Below are 17,574 nucleotides of genomic sequence, written 5' to 3'. Positions count from 1 at the left end.
TAACAGACCACATTGCAGATTGAAAAACGAAAGGCCATCAACTCAGAACTGCTAGAGACCAGTGTAATTTGGGATTACATGAAGGGACATAAAGAATCAAGACTAAATCCACTGAAGTACTGTGGCAAGTTCTCAGAAATGCTCGGAACAAACCTAACTCCCAAGTCTCTTAAAAAAACTGTACCTAAAAATTAAAAATTAAAAGGTAAATTGATGCTGATGAAGACTAAGCTCCGGTAGCACCAAATATGGATTTGATTTGTTTACTGCTCTATATGCATATATGTCACACATTATGACCACATGCTCACAAGTAAACATCACATACTCACATGTATGCAAATACATGCACTAATGCACAAACACAGACGCCGCTCTAAACCTCTACCCTGCAGTATGGTTTTGCTCCATAAATTTGATTACTATGAAATATGATGGGGAGCAATGATGATCGTGTGCAGAACCAAATTGAATTTCTTTGTGCCTCTAGATCATCTTCCATTTTCATTTGGATTTCCTGACAGACCAAGGACAAAGTCAGGAGCACAAAACTCAAACCTCTTAAAAACAACAAGGTTATAACTTAGAAATGAAAGGCAGAAGAGAGACCGACAAGTGATACCAGCAAGCCTGCATACTCTGTAAAAGCTCATCTGTATTAAACCCTGTTTTATGCCATTCCCTAATGTCTTCCAATTTACAAGGGTCTGTATTAACAAGATCTTAATTAATTGTACTCACAAAACCAAAGGATGTAACTGAGAGATCAGCATGCAAGTCCAGTGCCCTTAGCACAAAAGCCTATAATGACTAGAATGACAGCAAAATTGGTGCACTTGGCACATAATTAGGAGACCCTTCAAATTGGCAGTCCCTTTCACATCGCACTGTATTGATCATTGGGTAGCATAGACTGTGGCTGCTGACGGCGTGTACGTCATGTGTGGCGTGTGAGGCTCACCTGCATGTGTCGTGTACGTCATGTGTGGCGTGTGAGGGTGTGTGTGAGAGGTCACGTGTGGCGTGCGAGGGTGTGTGAGAGAGGTCACGTGTGGCGTGTGAGGGTGTGTGAGAGAGGTCACGTGTGGCGTGTGAGGGTGTGTGAGAGAGGTCACGTGTGGCGTGTGAGGGTGTGTGTGAGAAGCTCACCTGCTTGTACTCGGCGTCTCGGCCTCCGCGGACCTGAAGCGTGTAGGTGATGCGGTCCCCTCGCATGGGTGGAACCGCCTCCCATGTTACCTCACAGGCGTTTCCGTCCAGCTGGGACACTCGCGGGGCTGTGGAGGACACGAGGACATGAGGACACACACACACACACACCTTGTAAAGACTAAGTGAAAAATTGGAGATAAGTGGTAAGAGAGAAGACACAGTGTGCCAAGTAACTCATGAAATACTGTAGTAATTGGTACGTTTTTGTGCTTTGTATCAAGTGTTCATACACTTTAAGACGGTGAACGAAAAATACAGTCCTTATAGCTCTTTGTTCAGGTACATTTTCATGTGGATTAATAATACACGTTTAGTGGGTAGAAGCCCGACATGGCTTGGTGTAATGAATGAATGAATGAATGAATGAATGAATTAAGGGGTTTATGTGCGCTGACGCGATCATTAGCTACCTTTGAGCGTGGGAGGCATAGACTTGGTCGTGCACAGACTGAGGGTCTCAGAGAAGGGCCCCTCCCCCGCCTCGCTCACAGCCTGGATCCGGAAGCTGTAGTGGCTCGACTCACTCAGCCGCTGCACCCGGAAGGTGTGGCTCGGCCCACGGTAGATCGCCACGAACCTGAGACAACAAGCAGAAAGACAAAGACATGGGCCGTCGGATGTTAACATGGGTGAAAACCTCAAGACTCGCTGAAATCAATTCATGAGTGACAGAGACACAGGCCTCATAATTGTAGTCACAAGGACCATACGTTCCAACAAGCTATTGACAAAACCTCCAACTGTCATCCGTAGGCTTTACTAAATTGTTCCACTTTCATTTCACATTTTGAAGAAATGTAATTACAGCTGCATTCAGTCATTGTGAATGACCATAATTACACAGAAGCTGTGATTCTGAAGCCTCACATTACTTCTGGATGCGCTGGCAGTGTTTGCTCATGTTCTCAGAGAAAGGAGATTAAGGACCAGAGGAAGGACGGCTTAGCTTCATCCCAGCACCTTCGGAGTCTACCAAGGGAACAGGTTGCCATGGTAACTCATAAAGTGATGCACTGTCACACAGGACTGAGAGCTGAGTGATTGGCCATGACAACCTGCTGTAATTAACTAACACCCACAGATGAACCTGTAAGGAAATGGTGTGTAAAACAATTATTTAATTATGGAATGGATTAAGTATACCAGTACAAATACTGGTATTGTGTGTGTGTTTTATGTGTGTGTGTGTGCGTGTGTGTGTGCGTGTGCGTGTGCGTGTGTCAGTCCTCTATCACACCAGGTACACTCTGGAGAGACTGCTGGTGATTGACCCTGAGGGTTTGCAAGTCCTACTGTTCTTTCACACAGCTAAAAAAAACAGATGACTGGGAGAAACAGAAACAGACAGAGGGATACAAAGAAAGACAGAGAGAAAGAAAGAAAGAAAGAAAGGGAGAGAGAGAGAGAGCGTGTGCGGAGGACGAGGAGTGCTATTGTACAGACAGAGTGGCGGGGGCTAGGCCAGGTCTGAACTGGCATTAGGGCTCTTGGTCGAGACGACCCCTCTTTCCCCCGGCCTCCCACGCTCACCTGGGCTCTGCTAATTGTAGGCAGCGTGGCGGGATCAGGGTTCCTGATTAAGGTGCTCGGAGATAAAGCACACACAGATGTGGATGGTGTATCTCTCAGAGATGCCAAAGGCAGACTGTGCCTCGTTCATCTGTGAAGTTTCCACTTAAAATGTCCACTGCACTCTTCCCTTCCCTTTCATTGAACATTAGTTCTGATCAAATATATTAAATTCAATGCCTGTTGAACATCTATTAATAAGACAGGTCAAAGGCTTGAGAGACGTGGTCCAGAGAACTGTTTCATGCTGCCATATCGCTCTCATATTTAGACAAACGAAAAAAAAAAAAAAACTGAAATGCTCAAGAGCGGTTAGACTAATGAACCCCCACTTGTGTGTCTTGTACCATAGTGGTGACCATCACAACCCAACTGTATGGACGTATAAGTACTGATTGCTAAAAGCTTATAAGATCAAACTACTTTAAGTGTATACGAACAAAAAGTGAAATAACTTCACTATAAGAACTAAGTGCTAAAAGCACATAAGAAATAAGGGCCAAACTGCAATTAAAATAAATGAAACACTAAATTCACAATGTCATTTTCTCATATTTTGGGAGTGAGCTCAGTGAAGTTGAGGGGTTAGGCAGCCGTGGCCTACTGGTTAGGGTTTCGGGCCGGATACCGTAGGATAGCCGGTTCGATCCCCGACCAGTAGGAAAAATGTGGACGGGGGAAGTGGTAGACCACTGCTCTCCCATGCCCACATCCACGGCTGAATTGCCCTTGAGCAAGGCACCTAACCGCAATGGCAGCTCACTGCTCCAGGTTACTGTGTAACCTCACTTCACTGTGTGTGTGTGTGTGTGTGTGTGTGAAAAGCGAGGGTCGCGTTTTCCCTGTAGCTACCGTCTAGCCCTGAGTTTGCACACACATCGTCACACGTAACCTGATGAACACACTACATTTCCCATAATTCAACACCTGGTAGCTGGAGCCGCGGCAGCGTTTCAAAGCGGAGTTATAGTCAGTTACAGCACGTTCCGGTAAGCTAACTTTACAAACAACCACAACACACGTCAGTTCAATAAACTTCATTTATTTACTTAACACCATAGCGAACAGTGAGGTACCCACTGATTCAGTTACAGATTCCATTCCTTTCACAATACTTTTGTTAGTTATTCAAACACACCAGCACAACTCACGAGTCAACTGCAGGTCTCCTAGGTCCGTCCGCAAACTGGTCCGTGTGGAAACGCGAGCCACATTGGAGCTAGGTCCTTATTCTGTCCTGTGACAGGGTAATTGGGATTTGCTAATGGAGAGGGGTGCTGAGTTGCCGTGAATACTTCTGTGTATTATTATTATTGCTGATGTGATGTATTTGAAGACTATTAGTGAATGAGGAAATGTGTATGAATATTTATATTTATTATGAGGTGATATTGTTATGCTATATGTGTTTCTATGGCTTTTGTAATGGTTGTTCTGTGAATATTGTATGTGTTGATTTACCTATCCTGGTGAGTTCTCCCAATTAGTAATGAATTGGTTGGCTTATTTAAAGCTAGTGGGGAGACTGGGTAGGAGAGATTCGGGGTTGCCAGTGTGTAACACATCAGCTTGCTGTGAGGCTGTGTGTAATTATCGGAACAGAAAGTGAGTTTGGTATTGCCTATGAAGGGCCGGTTTGATTTCTGTTTTGCCAAAGTATTTTCTTTATTATTCTTTTGTTATTATTTTTGCACTTCGCACTTGTAAAATAAACCGGCACTATTTTCTCACTTCAACTGCTGAGCTGCGTCTTGCTTTTTACCCTTCGAACCTTGGTTGTGGCGTCCCGTCCCGTGTGTGAATTGGGGGTGCAATACCGCCTTTTCCACAGTTGGTGTCAGAAGTGGGATCGTGGCGCGCTCCGAGAGAAGAAAGAACTCTGGACGACGGGAGCTGATCCGTCAGAGGATGTCTATCCGACATCTAACCAAGGGTAAGCCGCCGCCAGCGCAAAATGAAGAAGAAGATGAGGACGATGAGGGAGCCAGGGGACGTGATCCAGCACTTGCTGATGAGGCAGCAGACGACCTGGGTACCTTGAACCTGGCATCACTCCACAGTCTCCTGCAGAAGACTCTCAAGGGCCAAGAGCGTGAGGCCCACAAGCAGGAGCAAAGATGGCGTAGCGTGCAGGTGCAGCTGAACAATGTCCGCGATGAACTAGAGGAAGAGCGAAGGCGTGGCGGTGAGGGACGTCGACCAGGCGGTGATGGCGATCGACTTCCAGTGGCACCACCACTACCAGCAGCACCTCCAGAACCAGGACCTCGACCAGCAGAACCACCAGGCCGAGCAGCGCCGTCTCCAGCAGCCTGGACCAGAGCAGCCGTGCCAAGGCTGGAGGAGGGAGATGACATCGAGCAGTATCTCACCACCTTCGAGAGGCTGGCAGAGGCCTATCGGTGGCCAAGAGCTGACTGGGCTGTGTACCTGGTACCCTACCTGACCGGACGGGCCCGCTCTGCATACGTGGCAATGGATATCCTGGAGGCCATGGACTATGGCAAGGTGAGGGATGCCATTCTCTCAAAATATGAGATCAGCGAGGAGATCTATAGGCAGCGCTTTCGTGATCCAGACATCCGGCCAGGAGAGACTCCGAAAGAGCTGTACAACCGTCTGAAGGACTTCTATCGAAAGTGGATTAAGCCAGACGGCAAGACTGTTGAAATGGTTGGAGAGCTCCTCATCTTGGAGCAGTATCTGCAAACCCTGTCTCCTGATGTGCGTGTGTGGGTGAAGGAGCATAACCCGACGACTGGCCAGCAGGCTGCTGAGCTGGTGGAGGCGTTCCTTGCTGCACGCCCGGGGGCGAAGACATTCCGATACCAGAGCTTCAACAGACCACCAGCTGGGGGTAAGTCTGGGGGTTTTGGTGGGGGAGTTGGTCCTAGGGGGTCTGGACAGAGTAGGGCACCAAACACACAGACTCGCCCTACCTCTACGTCACAGCCTAGACCACCATGCAATCCACCATATACCTCACAGCCTAGACAGGCCTCAGCACCCACAGCCACACAGAGCAAACTGAATGTTATATGTTACTACTGTAAGCACCCAGGGCACATCAGCAGGGAGTGTCCCATCAAAAAGGCTAAAGAGATGAGTATGTGTAGCATACCTAGACCTGGTAGTACAGCCGAGGAGTGTGTCAGCAAAGTGCAGACTGTCCCAGTGTATGTCAACGGCAAACCTACTTTTGCTCTCCTAGATACCGGCAGCACACAGACCTTAGTTCAGCCCCATCTGATAGACAAGTCAGAGAAGCTGGGGGGTAAGCGTATAAGGGTGTGTTGTGTAAATGGGGACGAGCACGTCTATCCTGTGTCAGTGATATGCCTGGAGGTTAGAGGGCGGACCTTTTGGCTAAATGCAGGTGTGGTTGAAGGGTTGAGCCAGCCAGTAGTGTTGGGACAGGACTTACTTATACTACCTGAGTTAGTGCAAACTACCAAGCCAGTCAGCATGGTAGCAACGCGATCTCAAGCCAAGGCTAAAGCTGAAGTTTACAAGTCACTGCTAGAGATGATGCCTTTCAGTCAGGAGGACATTAGCTTACCTGAGCATTCAAAGGTGCAGAAGAGCCGCAGACAGAGAAGGAGAGAGAAACTGCAAGGCACAGTGAAGAAGCTTGGAGACCAGGTGCCAGTTCCTGATGTTTCACAGGGAGCTTTGTGGGAGATTCCCAGTAATGTTAGTGTACTACAGAGAGAAGATGACTCGTTAAAAGAGGTGTTTAGTAAAGTCACTGAGATAGATGGGGAGAAGACTGGTGTAGCTGCAGCGTTATCAGGGGAGCACTACTTTGTTCGGGAGGGCCTACTGTACCATCAACCTGAAGGGGGCAGCAGTGAGCAGTTGGTTGTCCCAAAGTCTCTGAGAGAGAAGGTGTTGGCATTAGGCCATGATATCCCTTGGGCAGGGCATCTTGGCAATGTGAAGACTCTTGAGAGGATAGCTGCACGTTTTCACTGGCCAGGGTTATACAGTGAGGTTCAGAGGTACTGCAAGTCGTGTTCCACCTGTCAGCTTACCAGTAGCTACAAAGTTAAGCCTTCACCACTACATCCACTTCCCATCATTGGTGTCCCTTTCCATAGGATAGCGATGGACATAGTTGGGCCATTGGAGAGAACACAGGCAGGTCACAGATTCATTCTAGTGATATGCGATTACGCTACCAGATACCCAGAGGCATTCCCCTTGCGCAAGATTACAGCTAGTGCTATTGCACGGGCTTTGTTGCAACTGATATCTAGGGTAGGCATACCACATGAGATCCTCACAGACCAGGGAACTGCTTTCTTGTCCAAAACCATGAAACAAGTTTATAGTTTACTGGGGATAAGAGGGATCAGGACCACCCCCTACCACCCTCAGACGGACGGGCTGGTAGAGAGATATAACAGAACCTTAAAGAGCATGATCAAGAAGTTTGTTGCTGATAATGGCAAGGACTGGGACCAGTGGCTGCCGTATCTGCTTTTTGCCTACAGGGAGGTGCCGCAGGCGTCCACAGGGTTCTCGCCCTTTGAACTGTTGTACGGGCGTCAAGTCAGGGGCCCTCTGGATTTGCTGCGGGAGGCCTGGGGGAATCCTAGACCCACCGAGAATGACGGCATACTCACCTACGTCTTGAAGATGCGGGACAAACTGCAGGAGATGGCTAGCCTGGTGGAAGACAACATGCGGCAGGCCCAGCAGACCCAAGTCCGGTGGTACGACCAGTCAGCGCGGCAGAGGAGCTTCGAGCCAGGACAGCAGGTTCTCTTGCTGTTGCCGACGACAGAGAACAAGCTTCTGGCCCGCTGGCAGGGGCCATATCGGATTATTCGTCAGCTGGGGCCAGTGACCTACGAGCTGGAGATGCCAGGGAGGCGCAAGACCAGGCAGGCCTTCCACATCAATCTCCTCAAGGAGTGGCACGAACGGGAGTTGCCACTCAGCCACCAGCTGATGGTGCGAGCTGTGGGGGAGGATGAGGACGTTCCTGAGCAGTACTTCCCTGCGCAGGTCCCCACCACGGAGCCTGACTTCTCACACCTGACTACTCAACAGGCGCAGGAGCTTCGAGCTATAATCCCAGAGGGGTTGTTTTCGGAGCAGCCAGGGCGGACATCAGTGGTGGAGTATGATTTCCAACTCAAAGACGCCAAGCCGGTGAGACAGCGGATGTACCGTATCCCAGAGCGGTTGTTGCCTGCACTCCAGGAGGAGTTGGAGTCGATGAAGCAGCTGGGGGTCATCGAGCGGTCCAACAGTGGCTGGAGTAGCCCTGTGGTTCTCGTTCCAAAGAAAGATGGAACCCTCCGTTTCTGCGTTGACTTCAGGCAGCTGAACGCTCAGTCCAACTTCGACGCCTATCCAATGCCGAGGTTGGAGGACCTCATAGAACGGCTTGGAAAGGCGCAATTCGTCACCACCCTTGACCTCTGCAAGGGGTATTGGCAGGTTCCCTTGGCTGATGGAGTTAAGCCTTACACTGCCTTTCGTACCCCTCAAGGTCTCTACCAGTTCACGGTCATGCCTTTTGGCCTGCAGGGGGCGCCTGCATGCTTCCAGAGGCTGATGGACCGTGTGCTGGAGGGCACCGACACCTTTGCCGCTGCCTATCTGGACGATGTGGTCGTCTATAGCGCCACCTGGGGGCAGCACATGCAGCATCTGGGAGAGGTGCTGCGTCGCATCCACGAAGCTGGGCTGACAATCCAGCCAAAGAAATGTGCCTTGGCTCAGTCGGAGGTTAGTTACCTCGGGCACATCATCGGTGGTGGGGTGATTAAGCCTCAAAAGGATAAGTTGGTGGCTGTCCGGGACTGTCCGCGACCCCAGACCAAGAAGGACGTCCGGTCTTTTTTGGGGCTCGCTGGATGGTACAGGAGGTTTATCCCAAACTTTGCTACCCGCGCTGCACCTCTCACTGATCTGACCCGGAAGTCGGGGTCCACAAGGGTCAGGTGGGAGGAGGTGCATGAGGGGGCGTTCCAGGACCTGAAAGCAGCATTGCTCTGTGAACCAGTGTTGCAGAGTCCGGACTTTGAGAGCCAGTTCACGGTGCAGACCGATGCATCTGGAGTGGGACTTGGGGCCGTTCTTCTCCAAGGGGAGGCCGAAGAACAGAAGCCCGTGGCTTACATTAGCCGTAAGCTCTTCCCTCGTGAAACCAGATACTCTGTGGTGGAGCTTGAGTGCCTGGCGATGAAATGGGCTCTAGAGACTTTTAAATATTATCTGTTGGGAAGAGACTTTTTACTTGAGACCGATCATAAGGCATTGCAATGGTTGGGTAAAATGAAAGACTCTAATGCACGCATTACGCGATGGTTTTTGTCCCTGCAGCCATACAAGTTTCAGGTCAAGTACAGGGCGGGGAAACTGAACCCAGTAGCAGACTTCCTGTCTCGTCACCCTAGTGACGAGCCTTTAGAGGGGGGAGGAAATGTGAAAAGCGAGGGTCGCGTTTTCCCTGTAGCTACCGTCTAGCCCTGAGTTTGCACACACATCGTCACACGTAACCTGATGAACACACTACATTTCCCATAATTCAACACCTGGTAGCTGGAGCCGCGGCAGCGTTTCAAAGCGGAGTTATAGTCAGTTACAGCACGTTCCGGTAAGCTAACTTTACAAACAACCACAACACACGTCAGTTCAATAAACTTCATTTATTTACTTAACACCATAGCGAACAGTGAGGTACCCACTGATTCAGTTACAGATTCCATTCCTTTCACAATACTTTTGTTAGTTATTCAAACACACCAGCACAACTCACGAGTCAACTGCAGGTCTCCTAGGTCCGTCCGCAAACTGGTCCGTGTGGAAACGCGAGCCACATTGGAGCTAGGTCCTTATTCTGTCCTGTGACAGGGTAATTGGGATTTGCTAATGGAGAGGGGTGCTGAGTTGCCGTGAATACTTCTGTGTATTATTATTATTGCTGATGTGATGTATTTGAAGACTATTAGTGAATGAGGAAATGTGTATGAATATTTATATTTATTATGAGGTGATATTGTTATGCTATATGTGTTTCTATGGCTTTTGTAATGGTTGTTCTGTGAATATTGTATGTGTTGATTTACCTATCCTGGTGAGTTCTCCCAATTAGTAATGAATTGGTTGGCTTATTTAAAGCTAGTGGGGAGACTGGGTAGGAGAGATTCGGGGTTGCCAGTGTGTAACACATCAGCTTGCTGTGAGGCTGTGTGTAATTATCGGAACAGAAAGTGAGTTTGGTATTGCCTATGAAGGGCCGGTTTGATTTCTGTTTTGCCAAAGTATTTTCTTTATTATTCTTTTGTTATTATTTTTGCACTTCGCACTTGTAAAATAAACCGGCACTATTTTCTCACTTCAACTGCTGAGCTGCGTCTTGCTTTTTACCCTTCGAACCTTGGTTGTGGCGTCCCGTCCCGTGTGTGAATTGGGGGTGCAATACCGCCTTTTCCACAGTGTGTGTCACTTCCCTGGATGGGTTAAATGCAGGGGTGAATTTCAGAGTGTGTGTGTCTACACCACCTCTGCCATAGAGAGGACTTTCTTTGAGGGCCTCACCTCTGGTTCCTGTCCTCCATCTGTAGGGTGTATGTGATGTCCTCGCAGCTCTGTCCCCTGCTGCTGCCGCCGTCTCCCCAGCGCAGCTTCAGGCTCTGGGGCCCCACTGCAGCACACTCCAAGCGGGGTGGAGCCGGGGGCAGGGGGCTGGTCTGAGTCAGGAGGGGCTCACAGAAAGGACCGGCACCGATCTCATTCTCAGCCCGGACCTGGATGCTGGAGGGGGGGAAGAGAAACCAAACAAAAGCATGTCAAAAACAACAGTGACATAAACAACAGCTAACATATTGACACAAGAGCAGTGCATTCTCAATGACCGCGGGTGCGAAGCAGAAATCTCCAAAGAGATTTGTTGTTTATGTGAGTTTGACCAGTGGACTTCAGTCAAATCAAGCCTTTGTTTCCTGAACAGCCTAGGGAAAAGCGATAGTGTGACAAACAAGCACTGTTGCTCTTCTGCTGGTTCAAAACAAACTCGTTCTCAAACTAATAAAATGACACAAAAATCAAACGGCTCCATTAGTCCCAATGAGAAGCACTGGAAGAGTGCCTGGAGACGCCTCTGGGGGAAGGCCCTCTCACCTCTCTCTTTTGCTCTCTCTCCCCCCATCTTGCTCCCCCCCCCCCTCTCTCTCTCTCTCTCTCTCTTATCAGGCACTTCCATTAAAAAGCCCCTGGGGGGAATCTCACGAGAGGGCCATGAAACTTGGTCTCTCCAGAGAGGCTCACATGAAGCCTGGGACTGTGGCTGGTGCTCTCCAAGATTTCACTCAGACGGGCTGACAGCCAGAGGCTGATAAAGAAGCAGGCGGCGCACACACATGCCACCAGGAGACGTCAGCCAAGGTGTTTATGAACCACATAGAATGAGGAGAGGAGAGGAGAGGAGAGGAGAGGAGAGGAGAGGAGATCCGTCTCATGAAGACAAACAAGATAAGAGAAGGCACAGAAGCTGTAATGAAGAGGGGTTGAAGGCAACACCTGACAAAACACCTTCAAAGACCTCTTCAATCGAATACCACACTTGAAGATGAATGCACTGGCCCCATAGGGGCATCTGCCATCTCCTTCTCAAGACACAGTGTTCCTTTTCTAAATGGAACAAAATCAAAAAAATCAACCATTGTTATCCATCACGACTAACTGCAGCCTTTTAGCTGGCTAACATAGTCTGGATGGACATGAAGGAGCTGATTGATCTTTTCAGCGTAATTCTGCCCAGTCTCCCTGGCTGCCCTCCTCCAGCACATCCTGTCAGGTCCTGCTGGCTCACGACTGAGTTACCTGGACTCACCCAGTGGCATCCAGCTGGCTACAGTTCCCATTCACCACAACAAAAGCAAAAATGGTCCACATTGTCTGCATCTGTGCCGTTCAGCGTCGAGTTGAACCCTATCATTTTCGAGCAGATTGTAAATACCCTGCATGCTTCAGTCTTTGTGTTTTCCCCTGAGTGAATATGACTGCAAAGTAAAAGGCTGTTCAAAAGCAAGCAAGCCAGCATGTGCACCTCAAAAACAAAAATCCTAATTTTTTTCAAAAACTGTTTTACCATGTTTTTTATGTGCAGCGCTGAAGCCTGCCTTAATGGGAGAAAAAGTGAATCCACAGAACCTTCAGCATTTCGCTCGAGTTCTCCTCACTGGCACTCCAACCGGTTGCCAGGTTCTCTGCTAAGGGTCAATTAGCTGCCGGGAATCAGCATGGCAACCTGCTCCTAACAGATCGGAGTGCCTTTCCTGAATTCAGTTGCTCAGACTCAGTGGTGTGAGAAAACAGTGACGCATGTATAAGGGGCTAGTGGAGGCTGGGAGAATGGAACATACTTCTCATTCTGCTAGGCAGGATATGTGAAGGATATGGGGTTGCAAGGGCTAGATACACCCATATTTCTTCACAGTATTAACAATACAAAGGAATCCCGTTGTTTGCATCATATACAATTGCAAACATCAGTTTTGCATATTTTATGCATTTAGGATGAATAAAATAAATCAATACATATTCACACACTGTCCTCAGTTCTAGTGTAGCCTTTCAAAGTGAGGAGGGGGTGAGGTTCATTGTTTTTTTTTCTTTTCTTTTTTCAAGATTTATTTTGGGCTTTTTAATGCCTTTATTTTGACAGGACAGTGAAGTGTTATGACAGGAAGCGAGGCGGAGAAGAGATGGGGAGAGGACCGAGAAACGACAGCAGGCAAGACTTGAACCTGTGTCCCCGCGGGCAATGAAGCCCGTAAATGGGGGGCTTATTGACTTGCGCCAGAGTGCCTCCCATGAGGTGCAATGTAAACACCATAGGTAAAAACGGAAGGCTTTATTATAGAAAAGATTATAATAATTCCAGTGACTCCAGTGCAGAAGATTCTGAGAAATAGACAAGTCATCTTACCGCAATTACTATGAATGTCCATATAAATTAGCTGCATGGTAATGAAACAGTGGCTTCCCTGAGTCAATGGACTGGATCGCAAAAACATAAGTGCCCAAACACAAAAGAAAACACGCACACGCACACACACACACACACACACACACACACACACACTTTATCCGTCTCCTTTCTCTCTCAGCTCCTACTCCTTCCTCTTCTGCAATAGTGCTTCTATACAGAGAATAATTCCAGGTCTCCCTCTAATGGCTCTCTATACCCATCCAATCTTCCATTAATCACCTAATCAGGTGAAAGCTTCCATCTCCCCTCCTCAGCAGCTGTTGTATCCACCCAGTAGAGCTGGCCTGAGATGGGAGGTCGAAGCACACATTCTGTCTGCATATTTAAGTCATTAGTCCATTGAGCCAGAAAAATGGTAGTGTGTGCTTGTCAAGGGATGTTAACTTTAATAAAAGTAAAACCTACCATCACTGCCAAAAAGCACAAGATGGTGGGTGTCTGATTCAGATTAGTTTTAATCGACATGGTTCCTTTCTGTGGGTTTTTCGAAGATTGGTCATGGCACATGACTGCTATTATTCAGCAGCATTATTAGGTGGGTCTTTAGGTTGCAAATGATTCCACTGACAAAAGTTTGTCTACATCTCCCCTTGGTAAGAAAAGATGGTCATGAGGAAGAATCTCCTGCTGGTCAGACATTCACAAATATAAAAAGTAAATACTTTTATAATAAATAAAAAGCCTCTTGCATTCTACTCTGTCACTGTCAACACAACCTAGAGGTTTGAAGAGGGTTCCACCAAATGCGTAGCTAGATTTTTCCCGGAGAGGGAGAGGGAGAGAGAGAGAGAGAGAGAGAGAGAGAGAGAGAGATGCATCACATTGTATCAAATGGATCCTCAAATGGTGCAGTAATGGTCCAAGTCCTCACTAATGCACAACTAATGACCTTCAAAGCCCTGTCTAAAGCATGGAGCTGGGAAACAACACAGGGAGATGGAGAGAGGGAGAGAGAGGGAGAGTAAGGGAGGGAGGGAGAGAGAGAGAGAGAGAAAGATGAGCCATTAAGAAGCTTCTTGGATGGGACCTGAGAGGTAGGAGAGCATCATCTGCTACACACAGACCAGAACTCTACACACCTGTACTCAGTGTTGGGTTGCAGGTCCGTCACTACGTAGCACGTCACGTTGCCGACGGCAAACGATTGGTCTCCCATGACGACGGAGTAGGAGGTAATCTCGGCACCATTGCAGCAGGGCTCCTCCCAGGCCAGGGGCAGGCAGGTGGAGGGAGGGTAAAGGTCAGCGTCAGTAGGGGGGTACTCCTGGAGGAAGAGGGTCGGGACAGCGCTGGGGGCAGCTGCGGGGGTTCGGCAGGTGACCAGCTCGCTATGGGGGCCTGCCCCATCCTGGTTGGCCGCCTGTTGGGGGAGAGGAGAGGTCTGAGCAAGTGGGTAGACTGGAAGCAAAACGGGCAAAATACTGTGGCGCTGTCATTCTCATAAACTGCAGTTAACTGTGGTTCACATGAGCTAGAATCTTTTTAAGCAGAACAATGACTTACCACACTAAATTTAACAAATCAAAGCACAACAGAAGCATAATATAAATGCAAATCATTGCGTAAACAGGTGACATGTAAGGAAAATGTTGTCTTTAAATGAGCAACAACCATGAAGTCTACTCATTTGTGTTTGCCTTCAGTTCACTGTAAAGCCATGGTTGTTTTCATTCTATTACATACACTTGCCCAACTAAAAGGTTGCATTAGCAGTCCAACACAATGAAACCTGCTATTCGCAGCCAATTAAAGGTTACAGCGAAGCATCCTGAAAGGTCATAGCATTTACAGGGCTAACAAGCCATCAGTCGTGACTCACCACCAAAAGCCTACTTCTAGACCAGCCACATATACTGTGACCCGTCTGAAACTATGGAGTCCCAGATTGGACAGTTTGTTGTGTTTTTGTTTACTTGTTTTCCTAACCTTTCAATTTCACTCTTGTTGATGTACACAGCCTGGTAAAAAAAACATCCCCGGTTTAAAACCATGCATTAGCAAGTATGACAGACATGACAGGCCTGAGAGTTCTCCTTACAGCATTGAGGGGTGGTTGTGATGGGGATGGCATGAACAGGGGGGAAAACACAAAAACAAATCTTGACCCCTTCGGTCCAAAGTTTAAAACAGCCTGTGATGCCCGAGAGGACCCTCCATCCTCTCAGCGGCGACTCTTGCAGGATTTAAGTATTAAAGCCAGATTAAAGCCAGAAATTGCTCAAAGAAAATAGCGGTTGTTCTTTTGCACTTGTATTGGATTGAACAAAAAGGCAGTTAAAAAGAAAACAAAGAAATCAATGCCATTTTGTTTTTCATATCCTGGTCTCATCTGTCCTGAGAAATATATATGACTCATCTGTAAGAGCCCCTTCTCTACAATTGATCAAAGGAGCTGATGGGGGCATTAACCTCCCGTGCATGAACAATTACACGCCCTGATTTGCACAGTAGATAATGATTTGTCGTCCACATGTGTCTTTCTGGCGGACTGTATTGACAGGGTCCGCATTGATTGGAGCGTTCTTCTCACTTAACCTTTAGTGTGGTTACAAGTATACTGTAGGAAAGAAAAACACTTTGACTGGAAGCCATGGCCAGGACTCCTGCTTAGCCATTAGTGAAGTTAGGCTGCAAATCTTAAAATGAATCAGCGACACACTGAATGGCGGATCAAGGTGTGTTTCACACGAGAAAGGGAGTGGACTCCACGTCATTCCCAGCAACGTTCCCAGATGAAGATCCCTGTGTCTTACCTGTAACCTGCAGCAGTACTCCGTGGCCGCCTCCAGGTCAAAGATCTGGCAGGACGTGTCTGCGCCGCTGTACACCACCTCCAGAGAGTCCAGGTCACGACCCCAGGCCAACCGGTATTCGGAGATGTCGGCGCCGGCGCTCGCACAGCTCTAGATAGGTGGAGAGATGTGACCGGTGAAGAAAGGCTCTAAAGCAGAATGGCAAACAACCTTGTGATCACCAGAGTACAAATCAATGATGATGGCCGGCTTGACATTCACCTAGCTTCTGTTAGAGCGAACACATCTAGGCAGGATAGCACACAGCATACTGACATTTTAACTTGTAAGATATACTACCTACTGCTCTATTGAGTCATTTCATGGGCAGGAGGATGAATCTTTGCATAGGCATTTGTATGAAGGTTCTTCTCTTTTCTGTGTAAGTGTATGATGGCATTCAAATTTAAAAGCTGGATTTTACCTTCAAGATTACAAAGCGAAAAGATGTTGAGAGCTCTCGACATCTGCAGGCTACATTGAATGTGTAAATGCCCTAGTTTCCTCAAAGAAATAAGGTCTTACTACTTAACAGGTGCTTTCAATGTTTCCAGTCTTGTACGGAAAGAACAATCCCTGACTTAAAATGCCCTCCTGAAAGCGAGGTTGCATAATAGAATGTGATGAACAACTGATTTCTGACAAGCTATCTGTTTTTCCATTAGTGGCATTATGAGCTGTGTGAATGAATCATGCGGAGAGGCTAAAAGTACAAAATGTAATCAATACCAATCAAAAAGCATTCCATGCATAAAACGTATGAATGGCTGTTTGCGCATAGATGAATTGAGGCCTGGAGTGTCTATTCCCCTCAATGAAGGGAAGAAGGGAAAGGCTGCTGGGTGGCTGGGTTACTGAGGAGCATTACTGTTTCTTTCAGCAGCCTACTGATGGCTTAGGGGGAGACAGAGAGGATGAGTAATGAGACTCAAGTCAGTGATCAGGTCACCTTTACTCTATGCACCACAGACAACCATTCAGCATGAAATGCACATGAAGCTACTGCTCTATTGAGTAGTTTCATAGGCAGGAGAATTCATATGGCCTTTGTATGAAGGTCCTCTTCTTTTCTGTGTAGGCGTATGATCGCTGCATTGAACTTTAAAAGCTGGATTTTACCAACAAAATTTAAAAAGCAAAAACATGTTAAGAGCTCTCGACATCTGCAGGCTACATTGAATGTGTAAGTGCCCTAGTTCCCTCAAAGAAATAAGGTCCATGTGTAGAGTACGTATGATTAAATGGTATCTCGGTTTGTCAACAACAGATGAATTGCGTAAGAAGAGCAACATTAAAATTTTCAATTCCACATTTCACTCAGGAGTTTGGCTTAAGATTCTAGTCAAAACGTCACATCCAACATCTGTGTTTTTAGAGATCTCTGTACCTCCCAGCTCACTGCCGCACTGGAGTGAGAAGTCGTGGTCACGTGGGGTTCGCCACATTGACCTGGGGGTCCGGCTGCCGTGGTCACCGTGAGGGTCTCGGAGTAGGGCCCCGCCTGTGGAGAAGAGAGAGAGATTGGGATGTTTACCCATCACGTTTGCCACTCCACCCCGCCATGCACCCGTCCGCTCTTGCACCCCAGCGGCCGGACATCACAAAGGAACAGTCAATCCCCCTCTCGGCAGGTAAACAATCAGTTTGTGAAGCTGAAAGCACCGCTCCACGCTGACAGGAGCACTGTGTTCCCGATGGCTGTGTAGAGCTTGAGGGGAAGACCTGGTGGCCAGAGGCCCTGATGGTCGGGGGGGAAACGTTTTGTGTGGGAGCGGTGGTACTGACATTAAGGATGCTCTTGAATGAAGGCGGGAGACACATATTCACACACACACACACACACACACACACACACACACACACCCCCTTTTCATCTATCTTCATCTAAAAAGCAATATGTGGGTGGGTGGCAGAGCTCGACACAAGACCTTTAATTTGAAAGTGTGCTAGTCAGCATTTTTTCATGGTTAACACTTTCCAATTTCATGC

At 47.9% G+C, this 17,574-nt stretch overlaps 1 protein-coding gene across 1 annotated transcript in view; it reads right to left on the bottom strand.

The window, feature by feature from the left end:
• Positions 1 to 17,574, bottom strand: part of fndc3bb (fibronectin type III domain containing 3Bb) — a 67,789-nt gene that overhangs the window by 5,473 nt on the left and 44,742 nt on the right. The window contains exons 20-25 of the mRNA XM_080854767.1: positions 16,973 to 17,086; positions 15,547 to 15,696; positions 13,873 to 14,153; positions 10,339 to 10,554; positions 1,623 to 1,789; positions 1,150 to 1,277 (exon numbers count right to left, since the gene is read on the bottom strand). Coding sequence (XP_080710893.1) covers positions 1,150 to 1,277; positions 1,623 to 1,789; positions 10,339 to 10,554; positions 13,873 to 14,153; positions 15,547 to 15,696; positions 16,973 to 17,086 — 1,056 coding nt within the window. The remainder of the gene's footprint in view (positions 1 to 1,149; positions 1,278 to 1,622; positions 1,790 to 10,338; positions 10,555 to 13,872; positions 14,154 to 15,546; positions 15,697 to 16,972; positions 17,087 to 17,574) is intronic.

This window comes from Sprattus sprattus, assembly GCF_963457725.1.
Source record: "Sprattus sprattus genome assembly, chromosome: 17".
Taxonomy (NCBI): domain Eukaryota; kingdom Metazoa; phylum Chordata; class Actinopteri; order Clupeiformes; family Clupeidae; genus Sprattus; species Sprattus sprattus.
This window is presented reverse-complemented; position numbering and strand designations above follow the sequence as displayed.